At 40.2% G+C, this 13,406-nt stretch overlaps 2 protein-coding genes across 2 annotated transcripts in view; one reads left to right on the top strand and one right to left on the bottom strand.

The window, feature by feature from the left end:
* Positions 1-441: 441 nt before the first annotated feature.
* On the top strand, positions 442-6,975 carry LOC117304753 (cytochrome P450 2J3-like). The gene is made up of 5 exons (XM_033789356.1): positions 442-665; positions 3,101-3,258; positions 3,500-3,843; positions 4,643-5,279; positions 6,669-6,975. The coding sequence occupies exons 1-5, from the start codon at positions 442-444 to the stop codon at positions 6,851-6,853; spliced, it is 1,548 nt and encodes a 515-aa protein (XP_033645247.1). The 3' UTR covers positions 6,854-6,975.
* A 3,584-nt stretch (positions 6,976-10,559) lies between these two features.
* LOC117304620 (protein FAM135A-like) overlaps positions 10,560-13,406 on the bottom strand; it is a 37,737-nt gene continuing 34,890 nt past the window's right edge. The window contains exons 18-19 of the mRNA XM_033789162.1: positions 12,594-12,710; positions 10,560-11,644 (exon numbers count right to left, since the gene is read on the bottom strand). Of these exons, the coding sequence (XP_033645053.1) occupies positions 11,439-11,644; positions 12,594-12,710 (323 nt within the window). The 3' untranslated portion in view covers positions 10,560-11,438. The remainder of the gene's footprint in view (positions 11,645-12,593; positions 12,711-13,406) is intronic.

Here is a 13,406-nt window from a genome sequence, read left to right on the forward strand (position 1 = left end):
TGCTGTATCACTCCACATGTACATGGGTTTCTACCTCCACGGTTGGACTATCTCTAATTTGCGGTGGCCCTGAATTGAACCATGTTGGCGTAACAACTCTATTGTCTTCAGGAGAGATTGCTCTATACTTATCAGAGATTTAGCCAACCCTATTGACTCTTCATCTGTGCTGAATACAAAAGTGAAATCTTAATCATCGCAGTGCTAAACTATGCTATCCGTTCCGCTGGTGACGTTTTGGCCTTTAACTGAAGACCGCAAGGCCGAGATTGATTCACAAATCATAGTATCTTAGAGGTAATTGCCGAATTAACGGCCAATAATCTTTCAATGAAACATAGTAATTTTTAACCTGTCCCAGAAAGCACACACACACACACACGCCCAGTCGTGCATTGCTTGTTGGGGACTAAAGCCTCGCAAACGGACGCCCTCGTAAACATGAATCTTAGTTTGATGTTTTGGGGTTTGGTCGAGGCCCGCGCTGTCCTGATAGCGCTTGTTATTTTCCTCGGTGTTTCCTGGCTCAGGAGGAGCAGCCGATACAAGAATCTGCCCCCTGGACCATTCACGGGGTCCTGGTCGTCGTTTATGGAAGACACCTCCACCGTGTACGACCTATTAAAGAGTGACGTCACCAGGCAGCCACACCAGATTTTCAAAAGGTAGGTGGCGGATCCTCTCGCAGAGGTGTAATATAAAAAACGTGTTCACTCGAGTAGGCCTACAAGCTAACTTTGCTGTTAACTTTGCCGTTAACTTTGCTGCTAGCTTTGCTGCTAGCTTAAAGTGATCGACGATGGTTAAGTCTGGACCAGGTTTTGGTAAAACTCCGATAACGTGCCCCTTTTTTATTCTGATACGAAAGACACGGGGAACATTTTGAAAGCCTTTGTAGTCTGTGAGGAAATGATTTATATTAATACCGCTTGAACATTGCACTTAAGCCTACACCAAACTAATGACAAGATCGAAAAATGTTTGCATAACATGCAGTCAGTAGAATGATTTCAGAGACCTCCCAGTGCGTGGTATCATGTTGATGAAGTGATTTAAAGGCACTAAGTTATGATGAGTTACTGGTCCTAACTTAGGACCAGTCCTATCTCTTAGCATTGTCTAGGACTATAGTCCTAAGATAGGACTACCTTTGTGAAATCGACCCCGACACTATTGGTACTCAAAATAGTTGTCAGCATGAAAACTTACTTGGAACTGAGCAATATAGAAATACAGATAGTACAAAATATTGTGAGAAACGGCTCCTTCTGAAGTAACGTAGTTTTGAGAAAGAAGTAATTTCTCCCTATTAAAAATAACTTGAATTAAATTCGTCTCGAGTTCAAGCATCTGAAAGCACACATATTGTGGAACAAAGGTGTTTTTCATCCAATATTCTGTCGCAACTTCGAAGACCAATCGAGTCCAAATTTTAAAAGGTTTGTTATGTTATGCATGTTTTTTATACACCAAGTGAGAAGACATAGTCTTTGACAATTAGCAATACACTAGCTCAGGTTGTGGTTCAAGTTTGATAATGATTTACAATCTAATTACGAAGCAGGGACGAAATGTGACTGGTGGCTATGAACCATTTTGCATGTGGTTGGCAAGCAGTTTGCAACGGCTAAAATTTCATTTTCTCACCAACCACATACAAAAAAGTAATTCCAATAATTACAAGTTCTCTTGAACTATTTCTGAAATTCAAAAATCAAATTCGATAATGGAATTTCAAGACCACGCAGCACCAACCAGCAGTATTTGTTGTTCAAAACATAATGTACAAAGTCTCATGACAGTCTCATGACAATATCATAACCGGTTTGCGTTGTTTTCATGAAAATGAGACCACCACTTTATTTGACACTCCATGGTTTGAGTGTACATTCATTGAAAACTGGATTTTGCTCCTTAAAGACAATGGACACTATTGGTAATTGTCAAAGACTAGTCTTCTCGCTTGCTGTATCTCAACATATGCATAAAATAACAAACCTGTGAAAATTTGAGCTCAATCGGTCATCGAAGTTGTGAGATAATAATGAAAGAAAAAACACCCTTGTCACGCGAAGTTGTGTACTTTCAAATTCTAAATCTGAGGTCTCGAAATCAAATTCGCGGAAAATTACTTCTTTCTCGAAAACTACGTCACTTCAGAGGGAGCCGTTTCTCACCATGTTTTATACTATCAACCTCTCCCTATTACTTGTTACCAAGTAAGGTTTTATGCTGATAATTATTTTGAGTAATTACCAAAAGTGTCCACTGCCTTTAAAACATACCACCCCAACAAACACACAGGCCAAACAAACAAGACACAAAGGATTAGCTTATTGGGAAGATAACAACCATACAACACTGATAATAGGAAACAATACCACAGGGATGACAACCGAATAGATATAATTATGACAAATTATATTCCGTATACAAAAATATGACAAAGGGTTGGAGTCTATTAACTACGAGTACATTCGGCTCTCGAGAGCACTCGTTAATAAAGGGACACGTTGCCTAGGATCGGTCGAGTTGGTCCATGAAAAGCATTTGAAACCGTTTGTTATAAAACAAAGACAGATAGAGAGGGTGATGTTTAAAGATATTCTGCCGTGAAGAGAAAGAAAGAAAGAAAGAAATGGAGAAAGACAGACAAAAAGAAAATTTTGTTTAATGTATTATTGTTTATTCTTGCTCGTTTTTTATTTCTGAGTTGCCTGGCTTGGCTGGTGGTTAATACGTATTCCTCCCGTGGAGGATGTGTTTTGTCTTGTTAATACTCGTTATTGTCTCGAACCAAAAGGTCAGCCACTTTGAAAGTGATTTTTTGTCGCTATTGGCTTTCTCTGCCAGGGTTCTTGTCTTTTGTTTGGTCTGTAGTGTTTTGTCTTCCACCCCCACTGGAGGTGTTTCCTACACAATCCCAGTAATTTGCTAGTGTTTTTACATATTATTTTTTATAACAATTATATTGCTTTTTCTTGTAAATCTTTGATGTGCAATTTTTTTGTATACATGTACGTGTTTTTTCATGTTTGCTGGCAAATAAAATGAAATGAAAAAGGGCTTATATTATCAATACCAATATTTACCCCCTCAGGTTTTCCGTGAAGTATGGAGATCTTCTTTACATCAATACGGTGGCTTTACGGATCGTTGTGCTCAACAGTTGTGAATCGATTAGACAAGCTTTTCAGAACCAACACATCAGCGACAGACCGGCTATTCAAGTTTTGAAACACACAATCGAAGGAGATGGTAAATTTATCAGATATCGTGCCCTTAAAATATTATTTTGTTCCAGCAAAGAATGGATTTCTGTTTTTTTTTCCTCGAGTAGTTAGTTCCCCAAAAATGTTTCCCCTTTTTGTGATCAATATTAATTTTGTTCATCATGCCAAATATAATTTTGAGGGAACGGAATATTATTTCGAGGGAACGTAAGAGTTTTACAAGAAATTATTTTGCGCAAAACATTAATTTGTGTTTTTTCCATCAGGAGTTGCCTTCGCCTCGGGAGAAACTTGGAAACGTCAAAGGAAATTGGTCTTGAATTTCCTGCGAGCCTTCGGGGTTAATCGGACAAGCTTCGAGGACAAGATAGCCCTGGAGGCCGAACATCTGAATGCAGAGTTCCGGAAGCACGGCGGCCTTCAATTCAACCCCTCGCATCTCCTCGCCAATGCCGTGTCTAACGTCATCTGCTCGGTACTGTTCGGCCGGAGATACGAGTACACCGACCGGAAGTTTCAGCGCCTTTTACATGCGATTTACCGTAACGTTGCGATCATAGGCGGTTCTACTGGACCTTTGCAGATGTTGCCGTACATTTACCTTCTCAAGGTGATTGATGTTTATAGCACACCTCTTGTAGCTGACCCTAACCCATACCCATATACTACCCTTACCTTAAAGACACTGGACATGATTGGTAATTGTCAAAGACCAGTTTTCTCACTCGGTGTATCTCAACATATGCTTTATAACAAACTTGTGAAAATTTGAGCTCAATTGGTCGTCAAAGTTGCGAGATAATAATGAAAGAAAAAACACCCTTGTCACACGAAGTTGTGTGCGTTCTGATTTCGAGACCTCAAAGTATAATTCTGAGGTCTTGAAATCAAATTCGTGGAAAATTACTTCTTTCTCGAAAACTACGTTACATCAGAGGGAGCCGTTTCTCATAATGTTTAATACTATCAACAGCTCCCGATTACTCGTTCCCAAGTAAGGTTTTATGCTAATAATTATTTTGAGTAATTACCAATAGTGTCCGCTGCCTTTAACCTAACCAATCAAGTTTGATTGACGATAACAAAAACATTGACACTCAATGAAAACAAATTGACCAACAATCACCAAGTTTTAAAGGGGCACTGTCGTCATGATCACATGAGTCTGTGGACAGAAAATCCATTCCGAACACTAGTTAGTAATGCACCCACGTGCAGGATAATAATGATGGCGCCCTTTAAAAGTTTTTGTTTTGTTTTGATATGAGTATAGCCCCTTCTCATGAACAGAATGCCAATAATGTTCTCCACGGCGGATGAAAACAGGTGCACAATGTGGTTTGATTCCCAGCACTGTGTGGTACATCATTACTCATGGTAACTTGTCTTGGTCTTCTGTCTGTACACAGTGGTTCATACCAGTGATCAGGGAGACGGCGAACAACGGAAGACTGATCGTAGAGTTCGCCCGGGAGGTCTTGGAGGAGCATCAGGTAGACTTCGACCCAGACAACCTTAGAGACTTTACAGATGTGTATCTCAAAGAGATGTACAATAACAACAACAACAATAACATCAACGAGAACAAAACTTGTTTAACTATAAATGACATGTGTGCCACTGCATCCGATCTTTTCATCGCCGGGACCGAGACGACGTCGACTGCACTTCGTTGGGGGCTGCTGCACCTGATGTCACGGCCTGATATACAGCAACGAGTCCAGCAGGAACTTGACTCTGTGGTAGGTCGAGACCGTCTGCCCAGCGTATCCGACAAGCCAAATCTACCCTACACCATGGCTACCCTCATGGAGCTCCAACGGATCGGCAATATTCTCCCATTGGGTATTCCCCATCAGGCTTCGCAAGACACTACTGTAATGGGTTATGATATCCCCAAAGGTACCGTTGTCATGCCCAACATGTGGTGCCTAACAAGTGACTCTAAGTTGTGGGATGAGCCCGATGTGTTGAAGCCAGAGAGATTCCTTGATGAGACGGGACGCAATGTGATCAAGTACGAAGAGATGATGCCATTCAGCACAGGTAAGACAAGCTTCATTGTTTAACATTTATGTGTCTCCTTCACCATAGACATAGAACAGATTGGAGATGTCAAGAATGAATCTGCATATCCCCATGGACAAGTGGGCAGTTCACTGGGATAAGGGCCCTTTGTGCTTCAAGCCCATGTTGGGATATGGGACCCTTCATACCACCTGATGGGATAAAGAGGGACCTGTTGGGATAAGGAGGGGCCTGATGGGATAAACAGGGACCTGTTGGGATAAACAGGGACCTGAGGGGATAAAGAGGGCCTGTTGGGGGTTAGAGGGACCTGTTGGGGTAAGAGGGAGCTGGGTCGCTCATACCACCTGATGGGATAAGAGGGACCTGTTGGGATAAAGAGGGACCTGTTGGGATAAAGAGGGACCTGTTGGGATAAAGAGGGACCTGTTGGGATAAAGAGGGACCTGTTGGGAAAAGGAGGGACATGTTGGGATAAGGGACCCTTCATACCACCTGATGGGATAAAGAGGGACCTGATGGGATAAGAGGGACCTGATGGGATAAAGAGGGACCTGTTGGGATAAAGAGGGGCCTGATGGGATAAACAGGGACCTGTTGGGAAAAACAGGGACCTGTTGGGGTAAGAGGGACCTGTTGGGATAAGAGGAAGCTGGGACCTTCATACCACCTCGTGATTAGAGGAACCCTTCATACCCATGTTGGGATAAGAGGAACCCTTCGTACCACCTGTTGAGGGACCCAGACCATTCATGCCACCTGTTGGGATAACAGGGACCTGTAGGGACAAAGAGGGACCTGTTGGGATAAAGAGGGACCTATGGTGGTAAGAGGGACCTATTGGGATAACAGTGACCCTTCAGACCACCTGTTGGGATAAGAGTGACCCTTCAGACCACGTTGTCGAACCCCTCTTGGATAAGAGAAACCATTTAATATACTACTAGTATAAGAAAAAGATGGAGGGTACTATTTACAAGCCTCCGTCTTGTTGACATCTTTCATAGTAAATGGGCCACCAGTGTGTCTGATCTGGTTCTTCCTGGACGTTTGAGCGTGAAACTAGTTCTGCTTCTTCTAACCCATACACTCTTGCTTTGCTGAGATGTAGAGCAAAGAGTCATTCCAACAGCTTTATTCAACGTACTGCATCTCTTTGGAACTCCTTGCCTTGTGCATATTTTCCTCCTAATCTAGCATGTCTGGTAGAATGTTCAAGAGGAATATCCATTTCTACCTCCAGCTCCCCCGAGTTATTTGCATCTTAAATAGTTTCTTCTTGTAGCTGGCCCCTTAATACTCAGAGTGGCTTTAAGCCTTGTTTGGGACGAACTTGCTTGAACAAACTTCTTTTCCCACTCGCTCCGCCCTGCTGCTTTACACTACTTTCTGGTTTGTTTCTTACAGGTCGTCGAATGTGCATTGGTGAGCAGCTTGCAAAGACGGAGCTTTTCATATTCCTGACGCATACCCTCCACCAGTTCAATATTGAGAAGCCAGCCGCCTCCCCTCCCTTCACCTTCAAGGGGATCATGGGGGTAACACTGTCTCCTCTTCCCTATGAAATCTGTGCCACGCCCCGTAATTTCTAAAGTCAGTAATTACTGGACATTATCCTGTATTGATCTCTAGTGAGGTCACTCACAGCTACTGACTGGCTATGATAAATTGCGGGTGTGTTCAAATAGCTTCCCGGGGTCGATCCAAGTCTGTGCAAAGCGTGCTCGGATAGCTTTGACGTAATTCTCGGGGCTCACCTGGGTCAGCCCCTAGTTACCTGCTTGATACTTGAGGAAAATCACCACCAATTAAAGTTAACAGTGGTGACTCGGTCTCAAGCAGACGCTTCAATCGGCTGGGTCGAGGCCTGTGCTGGGTCGAGGCCTGTGCTGGGTGGTCCTTTATCGGCCCACCACTGCAAGGTTTGAAACGGCCGCTTGAGACTGAGTCACCACTCTTTTATTCTCAAACTTGCGCATGAAGGTTTAAAACTATGACACGCAAGTTTCAATCTTGCGCGAGACAATTATATGACCAACATGTACCAACTCCTCACTATATTTAAACAAGGTCACATGATCTCCTCTCCTCCAATCAGAGTGGTCAAACTGTCCCAGGTATTTATGAATGGCACAACAAACATTGGTTTGTCCAAAAAGACTGAATTGTTATTCTTCTACTTCGCAATAAGATTACAGTTTAATTTCTACACTTTTGTTTCACAACTCGAGTTTAGATACACAAAAAATACTTATTACATTACACTTTGCACATAGTGTGAATCTATAGTATCATAATCTACATGAACGGATTATTATCAATTTTTATCCAATTTGTTTCCCAACTTATAACTAGTTATATCTTAAATTGATAAATATCTTCATATTTTTTTAAAAAGACATCTTCTTGAACTGAAGATTCTCAATCAATGAATGGCCAGTGACAAAAGGATCAGGACAGAAAACTTGAACTACCAATAAAATTAACTTCCGCATTTCATTTTCTTTCATTATTGTGTATTAAAATTAGTTACTGCATCGTTACATAAAGGAATGCAAGATTTTGTTTAAAACCTCCTCCATGGTTAAATGTATGCGAGTGCATCGACACTTCGTTAAAATCATACATATATACACCCAGGGGAAAGAGTTATTTCCGACAACAAAGTCTGAACTATGGATCCAGATCTTAGGAGGTTCATTGAAACAATGGCATTTCAACATTTCGATCATCCGTTCAAAGGGTCTATGTAACTTTTGTAGGACAAAAAAAACCACAATGTCCACTGATTTACACTAAACTTACACAGTTTGAAGATAATGATAGTAGAAAGCTTCCCTGGAAATATTTCGTGCTGAGGTGCTGTAGTATTTGGGAAATGAGTAAAACAATGTCATGAAAATAGTTTTCGTCTAATCAGACGAAAATTATTTTAATCATTTACAAACGTATTTTCATGATATTGTTTTACTCATTTCTCAAAAACTACAGCACCTCAGTAAGTAACATTTGAAGGGAAGCTTTCCACTATAATTATCTTCAAACCCTGTAAGTTTAATGTAAATCTATGGACATTTTGAAAAAGGTACCCAAATCCTTTAAGAGTTATAGATTCCAAAGAGCTTTTGTGAACAGTATCCTCAGTGCTTGAGCTAGGTAGATCAAAGGCAGTGTAACTTATTGTATTTACATGTAGAGAACAATACAGCACTTTTTTGTTGACCAAGAAGACTTTAAAGCCATTGGACACTTTCGGTAAACAGTAATGTCCAAGGCCCACACTTTGTGTATCACAACTTCTATATAAAATAACAAACCGGTGAAAATTAAGGCTCAATCGGTCATCGGAGTCGGGAGAAAATAACGGGAAAACCCACCCTTGTTTCCGCATGTTTCGCCGTGTCATGACATGTGTTGAATCGATATTGTTTTAATGTTTTCTCAAAAAGTAAAGCATTTCATGGAATAATATTTCAAGAGAAGTCGTTCACCATTACCTTCTGTAAACCCTGTAAGTTATTTGTAAATCTGTGAACTTTTAATTTTTTCTCTGTACCGAAAATGTCCAATGGCTTTAAAAAGTCCGGCTTCAGATCAAAGTCTGAAATTTCTCACACCTGTAAAACACATAATCACTTTTTTTTCCAGCCAAATCACAAGAAGGGTACTGTGGGTTGAGTGAACATAATAGCCAGCTGGAATAACCATAGCTCTTGGTCACATCACTAAAACCTGGAAGAGGCCATTCTTAATCATCAATGTTTAAACTTGTTTGAACTTTTATCAAATTGTTTGAACTTCGACTAACCATCATTGACCATGTGTCCGAGTTCAGTAAATTTAGTGTTTGTTTTTCCCAGACAACCTTTTACATGTTCTCAATTAGGTACATTTTAACACTTGAAAAAAGTCAAATCAAATTGCCAGATTGTGATGTTTTTTGTGTGTAAGATTTGAAAAGATTTGAGGTATTACGGTTATAGCAACTGTACATGGAGCATGCTTGCTATTGCTAGTGATTATGTTTTGAGTATTTTTACATGTATTGCAAGATGCTTACAAAGGCAATATCTTAATAAATTAAGCCAATTTAAAACATTTTTTAAGGCTTTCATATAACGCTCAATAAATGTTTTACAATTAACGGTTACTCTTTGAAGTTTATCAATTCAAACAATATCTTATAAAACCTTTTTTGATCATTAACATAACATTTGCCTTTATATACCAGTTTTAAGTAAATATTTATGAAATCTTGAGCTGTCATTATCAACAATAACAAAGTCATAATCATAATAGTACAGTTTAAAAAAAAACTGTTCTTGGATTTTTTAATCAGTTGCAAACAACCTTTGTGTTTCTGATGTAGAGCAATGTATTAATTTTACAAAGATAGTGCAAAGTTTTGAATAAAAGCAATTACTAACAAATTTGACAGGAATATGTGGATTGAAATGCTTATGAGCTTAAAGGTACTGGACACGTTTGGTAAAAGACCAGAATTCATTTGGTGTATCTACTGTTGCCCTGGTTCAATCCCTGGTTAAAGCTGTATGGGGGAAGAGTTGTCCGTTGGTTTTTTCCTGTGCAACAAAACGCAAGTGCGAGTGTGCGCAGTGACGCACTCACTGGAACGCCTCATTTTGAGCCTAGTCAATCATTGGTACCATGGTATTCACACTCCATTGCCTTCCGCATTATCGCTATAGTGTCACTGGTTCCCCTCTGCACTTATACATGTTAGCATGGAACAGGCTATCGGAACCACAGAAGAGACCATTGTCCTGAGGCTGGTTCCAACGACCATGGTAGTCAACCAATGGTCGGCCAGTCTGGGTTCGAGTAAAAATAGTCCATCTATTGACCCCTTGCACGCGTATCACACGCGGCGACTGTGCCATGCTCACCATGTTGGTGGGCAGTTAGGTTTATGTGTATTAACGCCGCGTCGCCTAAAATGCTCACTTTACTGCATAATGCGCAGCATAGAGTTATATGAAAACGCACAGTGAAATTGCCCACCAGTATGGCGCATTCAAGATTTTTCTGCTGATGATGTCAGGTGAAATGGGACAATAGTTAACCTTGAACTTGCTCAACGAGGGGGGGGGGGGGGCAAGGGTTTTGTGGCACTACACCACTGCAAGCCAGACTGCAATACAAACCCCAAACACAACTACTCCTGCCGTTGATTTCACCAAACTCTTTCTGACTTACGATTAATCTTAGGACTTAGGATGAGATGAGTTCCGTATCCAAATACGTAGGACGCATTGAACCCATCCTAAGTTAGGACAGGTTACTCGTCTTAACTCGAGTAAGGATTAATCCTAGGGTTTCGTGAAATCGGCTGCAGGTGTTTAAAGCTTCTTTACATAATCTAGATTTTTGGGGCGCAGTTATCTGTGATTGTTCATTGCATTAAAGACCAGGGCAATAGGCTTAACCCTAAGCATTTTATCAGTCAACATTCTGGCCAAAATTACTGGGGCTTTCTAATATCTTGATAAGACATTGAGCAATTAAGCTCCACTGTCCTTGAAAACGATTAAGTCCATTGCACCCATCTGATAAACAGCAAGAGGATTAAAGAGCGGTTCTTGGATACTCTCAATATTTCAATGATTACTTTTTTATGGCCAAGTCACATTTTTGACTGTACTGATTGCAATGTTTATATTTAGCTCTCTACATTGACATACTACCAAACTACCTAGCCACCAATGACATCCCGAGTCCTTTGGCGCATGGTTGGTTTGACCTTGTGTTTTTTTCCAATTTTTGGGCTGGGAGTGTTTTGAAGAAAAGCCATGTTTAACCTGTTTAAGCGAGAGAGGTAGAAAAGAGTCGCATAATATATTGTCATTTTTCTTCAGGACTTTATGTTTTGGAAAAATTATTTTTATTTTATTTATTTTATGCATACGTTGGGCTACACCAAGTGAGAACACTGGTCTTTGACAGTTACCAAAGGTGTCCTGTGCCTTTAAAACACCCTAATGTATGGAGGAAAAAGAAACAATGCCAGATATGACTTCAATGCATAGAGAAGAATTGCACTTTAAATCAAAGTGTACAACATGAATCCTTTTCCCTGAACTGAATCTGACCACAAAAAGTTTTGAAACAAATTAAAGCATGGACAAAAGTTTCCTACTCACGACACCTCACTACCGATTACTTGAAGTAATTTAGAGCGGAGACCACCATGAACTTCTCGATGAAGAGCTCCGAGTCAAGGAATGCAATGTGAGCCGCTCGGCCGATCAGCGTATTAGCGGAGGTGCTGAGAGTGTGGTTGACGTCGTAGCGGATGAGCGTCGAGTCAGGATTCTGGATGACTGGTTGAAGGAGGTTGCTGATCATCTCGTTGTATACCAATCCTGTCAAGAAATTACAGACGTCAACAATTGTATCACAAATTCACAAAAAGGATCAAAGGTATTAAACTATTTCTGTGACTTCTCTCTACTGATGAAAGTGTAGATTATTTTTACGAATCTACACTTAAAGACAGTGGACACTATTGGTAAATGTCAAAGACCAGTCTTCTCACTTGCTGTATCTCAACATATGCATAAAATAACAAACCTGTGAAAATTTGAGCTTGATTGGTCATCGGAGTTGCGAGATAACTATGAAAGAAAAAAAACACCCTTGACACACAAAGTTGTGTGCTTTCAGATGCTTGATTTCGAGATTCTAAACTTGAGGTCTCGAAATCAAATTCGTGGAAAATTACTTCTTTCTCGAAAACTACTCCACTTCAGAGGAAGCTGTTTCCCACAATGTTTTATACCACCAACCTCTCTCCATTACTCGTTACCAAGTAAGGTTTTATGCTAATAACTATTTTGAGTAATTACCAATAGTGTCCACTGCCTTTAACTGTAGATTTGTTTCGAATCTACACTTAACTGTAGATTCGTTACATACTTAAGGTATAGTTCAACTAGAATATGAGTGTCTTTCCAAATTGAAAGATAACAGGATGTGTAAAACACAGCTGAAAACACTTTATACATGTATTTTGATGTATAAAAACATTTTCCAGTTAAAAAAATACTTCAACTGCTTGAACACCAAGCAGGGTGGATATGTGCGCATTACAAGTCTTATTATTATTATTATTATTAACTAAAACTGATCAACTCATTGTAGTTGATTATGTTGCAAGCACTGTAAAATATGCTTATAAATTTTGCAAATAGTTAGAAATGTGACCAAACGCTGTTTGACAAAGTACACAGTTTGGTGAGAATAGAACTGTAGGTTCTTGGATCATTTGTATGTAAGGGGCGTAATATAAAATTGTAATTATTATTATTTTACCTATGAGTGACTTGTCCTTTACAGCTTGTCTGCAAAGCTCAATCCTGGCTGAATGGATGGGAACATAGCGGTCCTGTAACGACCCGACCAGTACAACGTTCTTGAAGAAACTTAGTCCTTGTTGGTGGGAGAAAGCAAACAATAAATCAAGCAAATCAGATTATACCAAATCACACACACATACAGGGCTTGAATTTGGCACTAAATTCCACAAGACCACAGGGGTTGCAATAATAAAAGTTATCACACAAGCTCGATTGTAATACGGAGAAATATAGCGCTTCTGCATGGGATGCAGACGATATTTTTTGGTATTCTCATGTGCGCGTGTTATGACGAATTTATCTTCCAGTTTCGAGTCATCGCGCAAGTTGAAAATATCAGAACTTTATTTTGCGTCGAAGCGCACAAAGCTTAGAATGTAATTTTTGCACTGACCTAATGCGGAGCGTGACGCATTCACATTCACAATACGCACTGTCCAATAAAAACCGAGGAAGTAGTACATAGGTGTTTATACCACCTCCAGTTCAAGCATCTGATTGGTGGATTAGCGCGTACTGGAAGATAATAGTTCTTATAATAGCAACAAGGGTGTTTTTCCTTCATTATTCTCTTGCAACTTCTCAAGAAATACACCAAGTGAGAACACTGGTTGTTTGATAAGTACAAAAGGTGTCCAGCAGCCTATTTCACGAACCGCTTGGATTAACCCTAACTCGAAATAGGACAAGCAACCCGTCCTTACTTAGGATGGGTTCAATGCGTCCTACGTATTTAGAAATGAACTGAACCCGTCCTATGTAGGTCCTC

This window comes from Asterias rubens, chromosome 21 (assembly GCF_902459465.1).
Source record: "Asterias rubens chromosome 21, eAstRub1.3, whole genome shotgun sequence".
Lineage (NCBI taxonomy): Eukaryota > Metazoa > Echinodermata > Asteroidea > Forcipulatida > Asteriidae > Asterias > Asterias rubens.

What these genes read in the sequence shown, in the direction of transcription:
- LOC117304753 (XM_033789356.1), top strand. Translation starts at nt 442, where the DNA reads ATGAATCTTAGTTTGATGTTTTGGGGTTTGGTCGAGGCCCGCGCTGTC. An exon ending in CGTACATTTACCTTCTCAAG is followed by an intron (nt 3,844 to 4,642) that starts GTGATTGATGTT and finishes GTCTGTACACAG; the next exon opens with TGGTTCATACCAGTGATCAG. An exon ending in GATGATGCCATTCAGCACAG is followed by an intron (nt 5,280 to 6,668) that starts GTAAGACAAGCT and finishes TGTTTCTTACAG; the next exon opens with GTCGTCGAATGTGCATTGGT.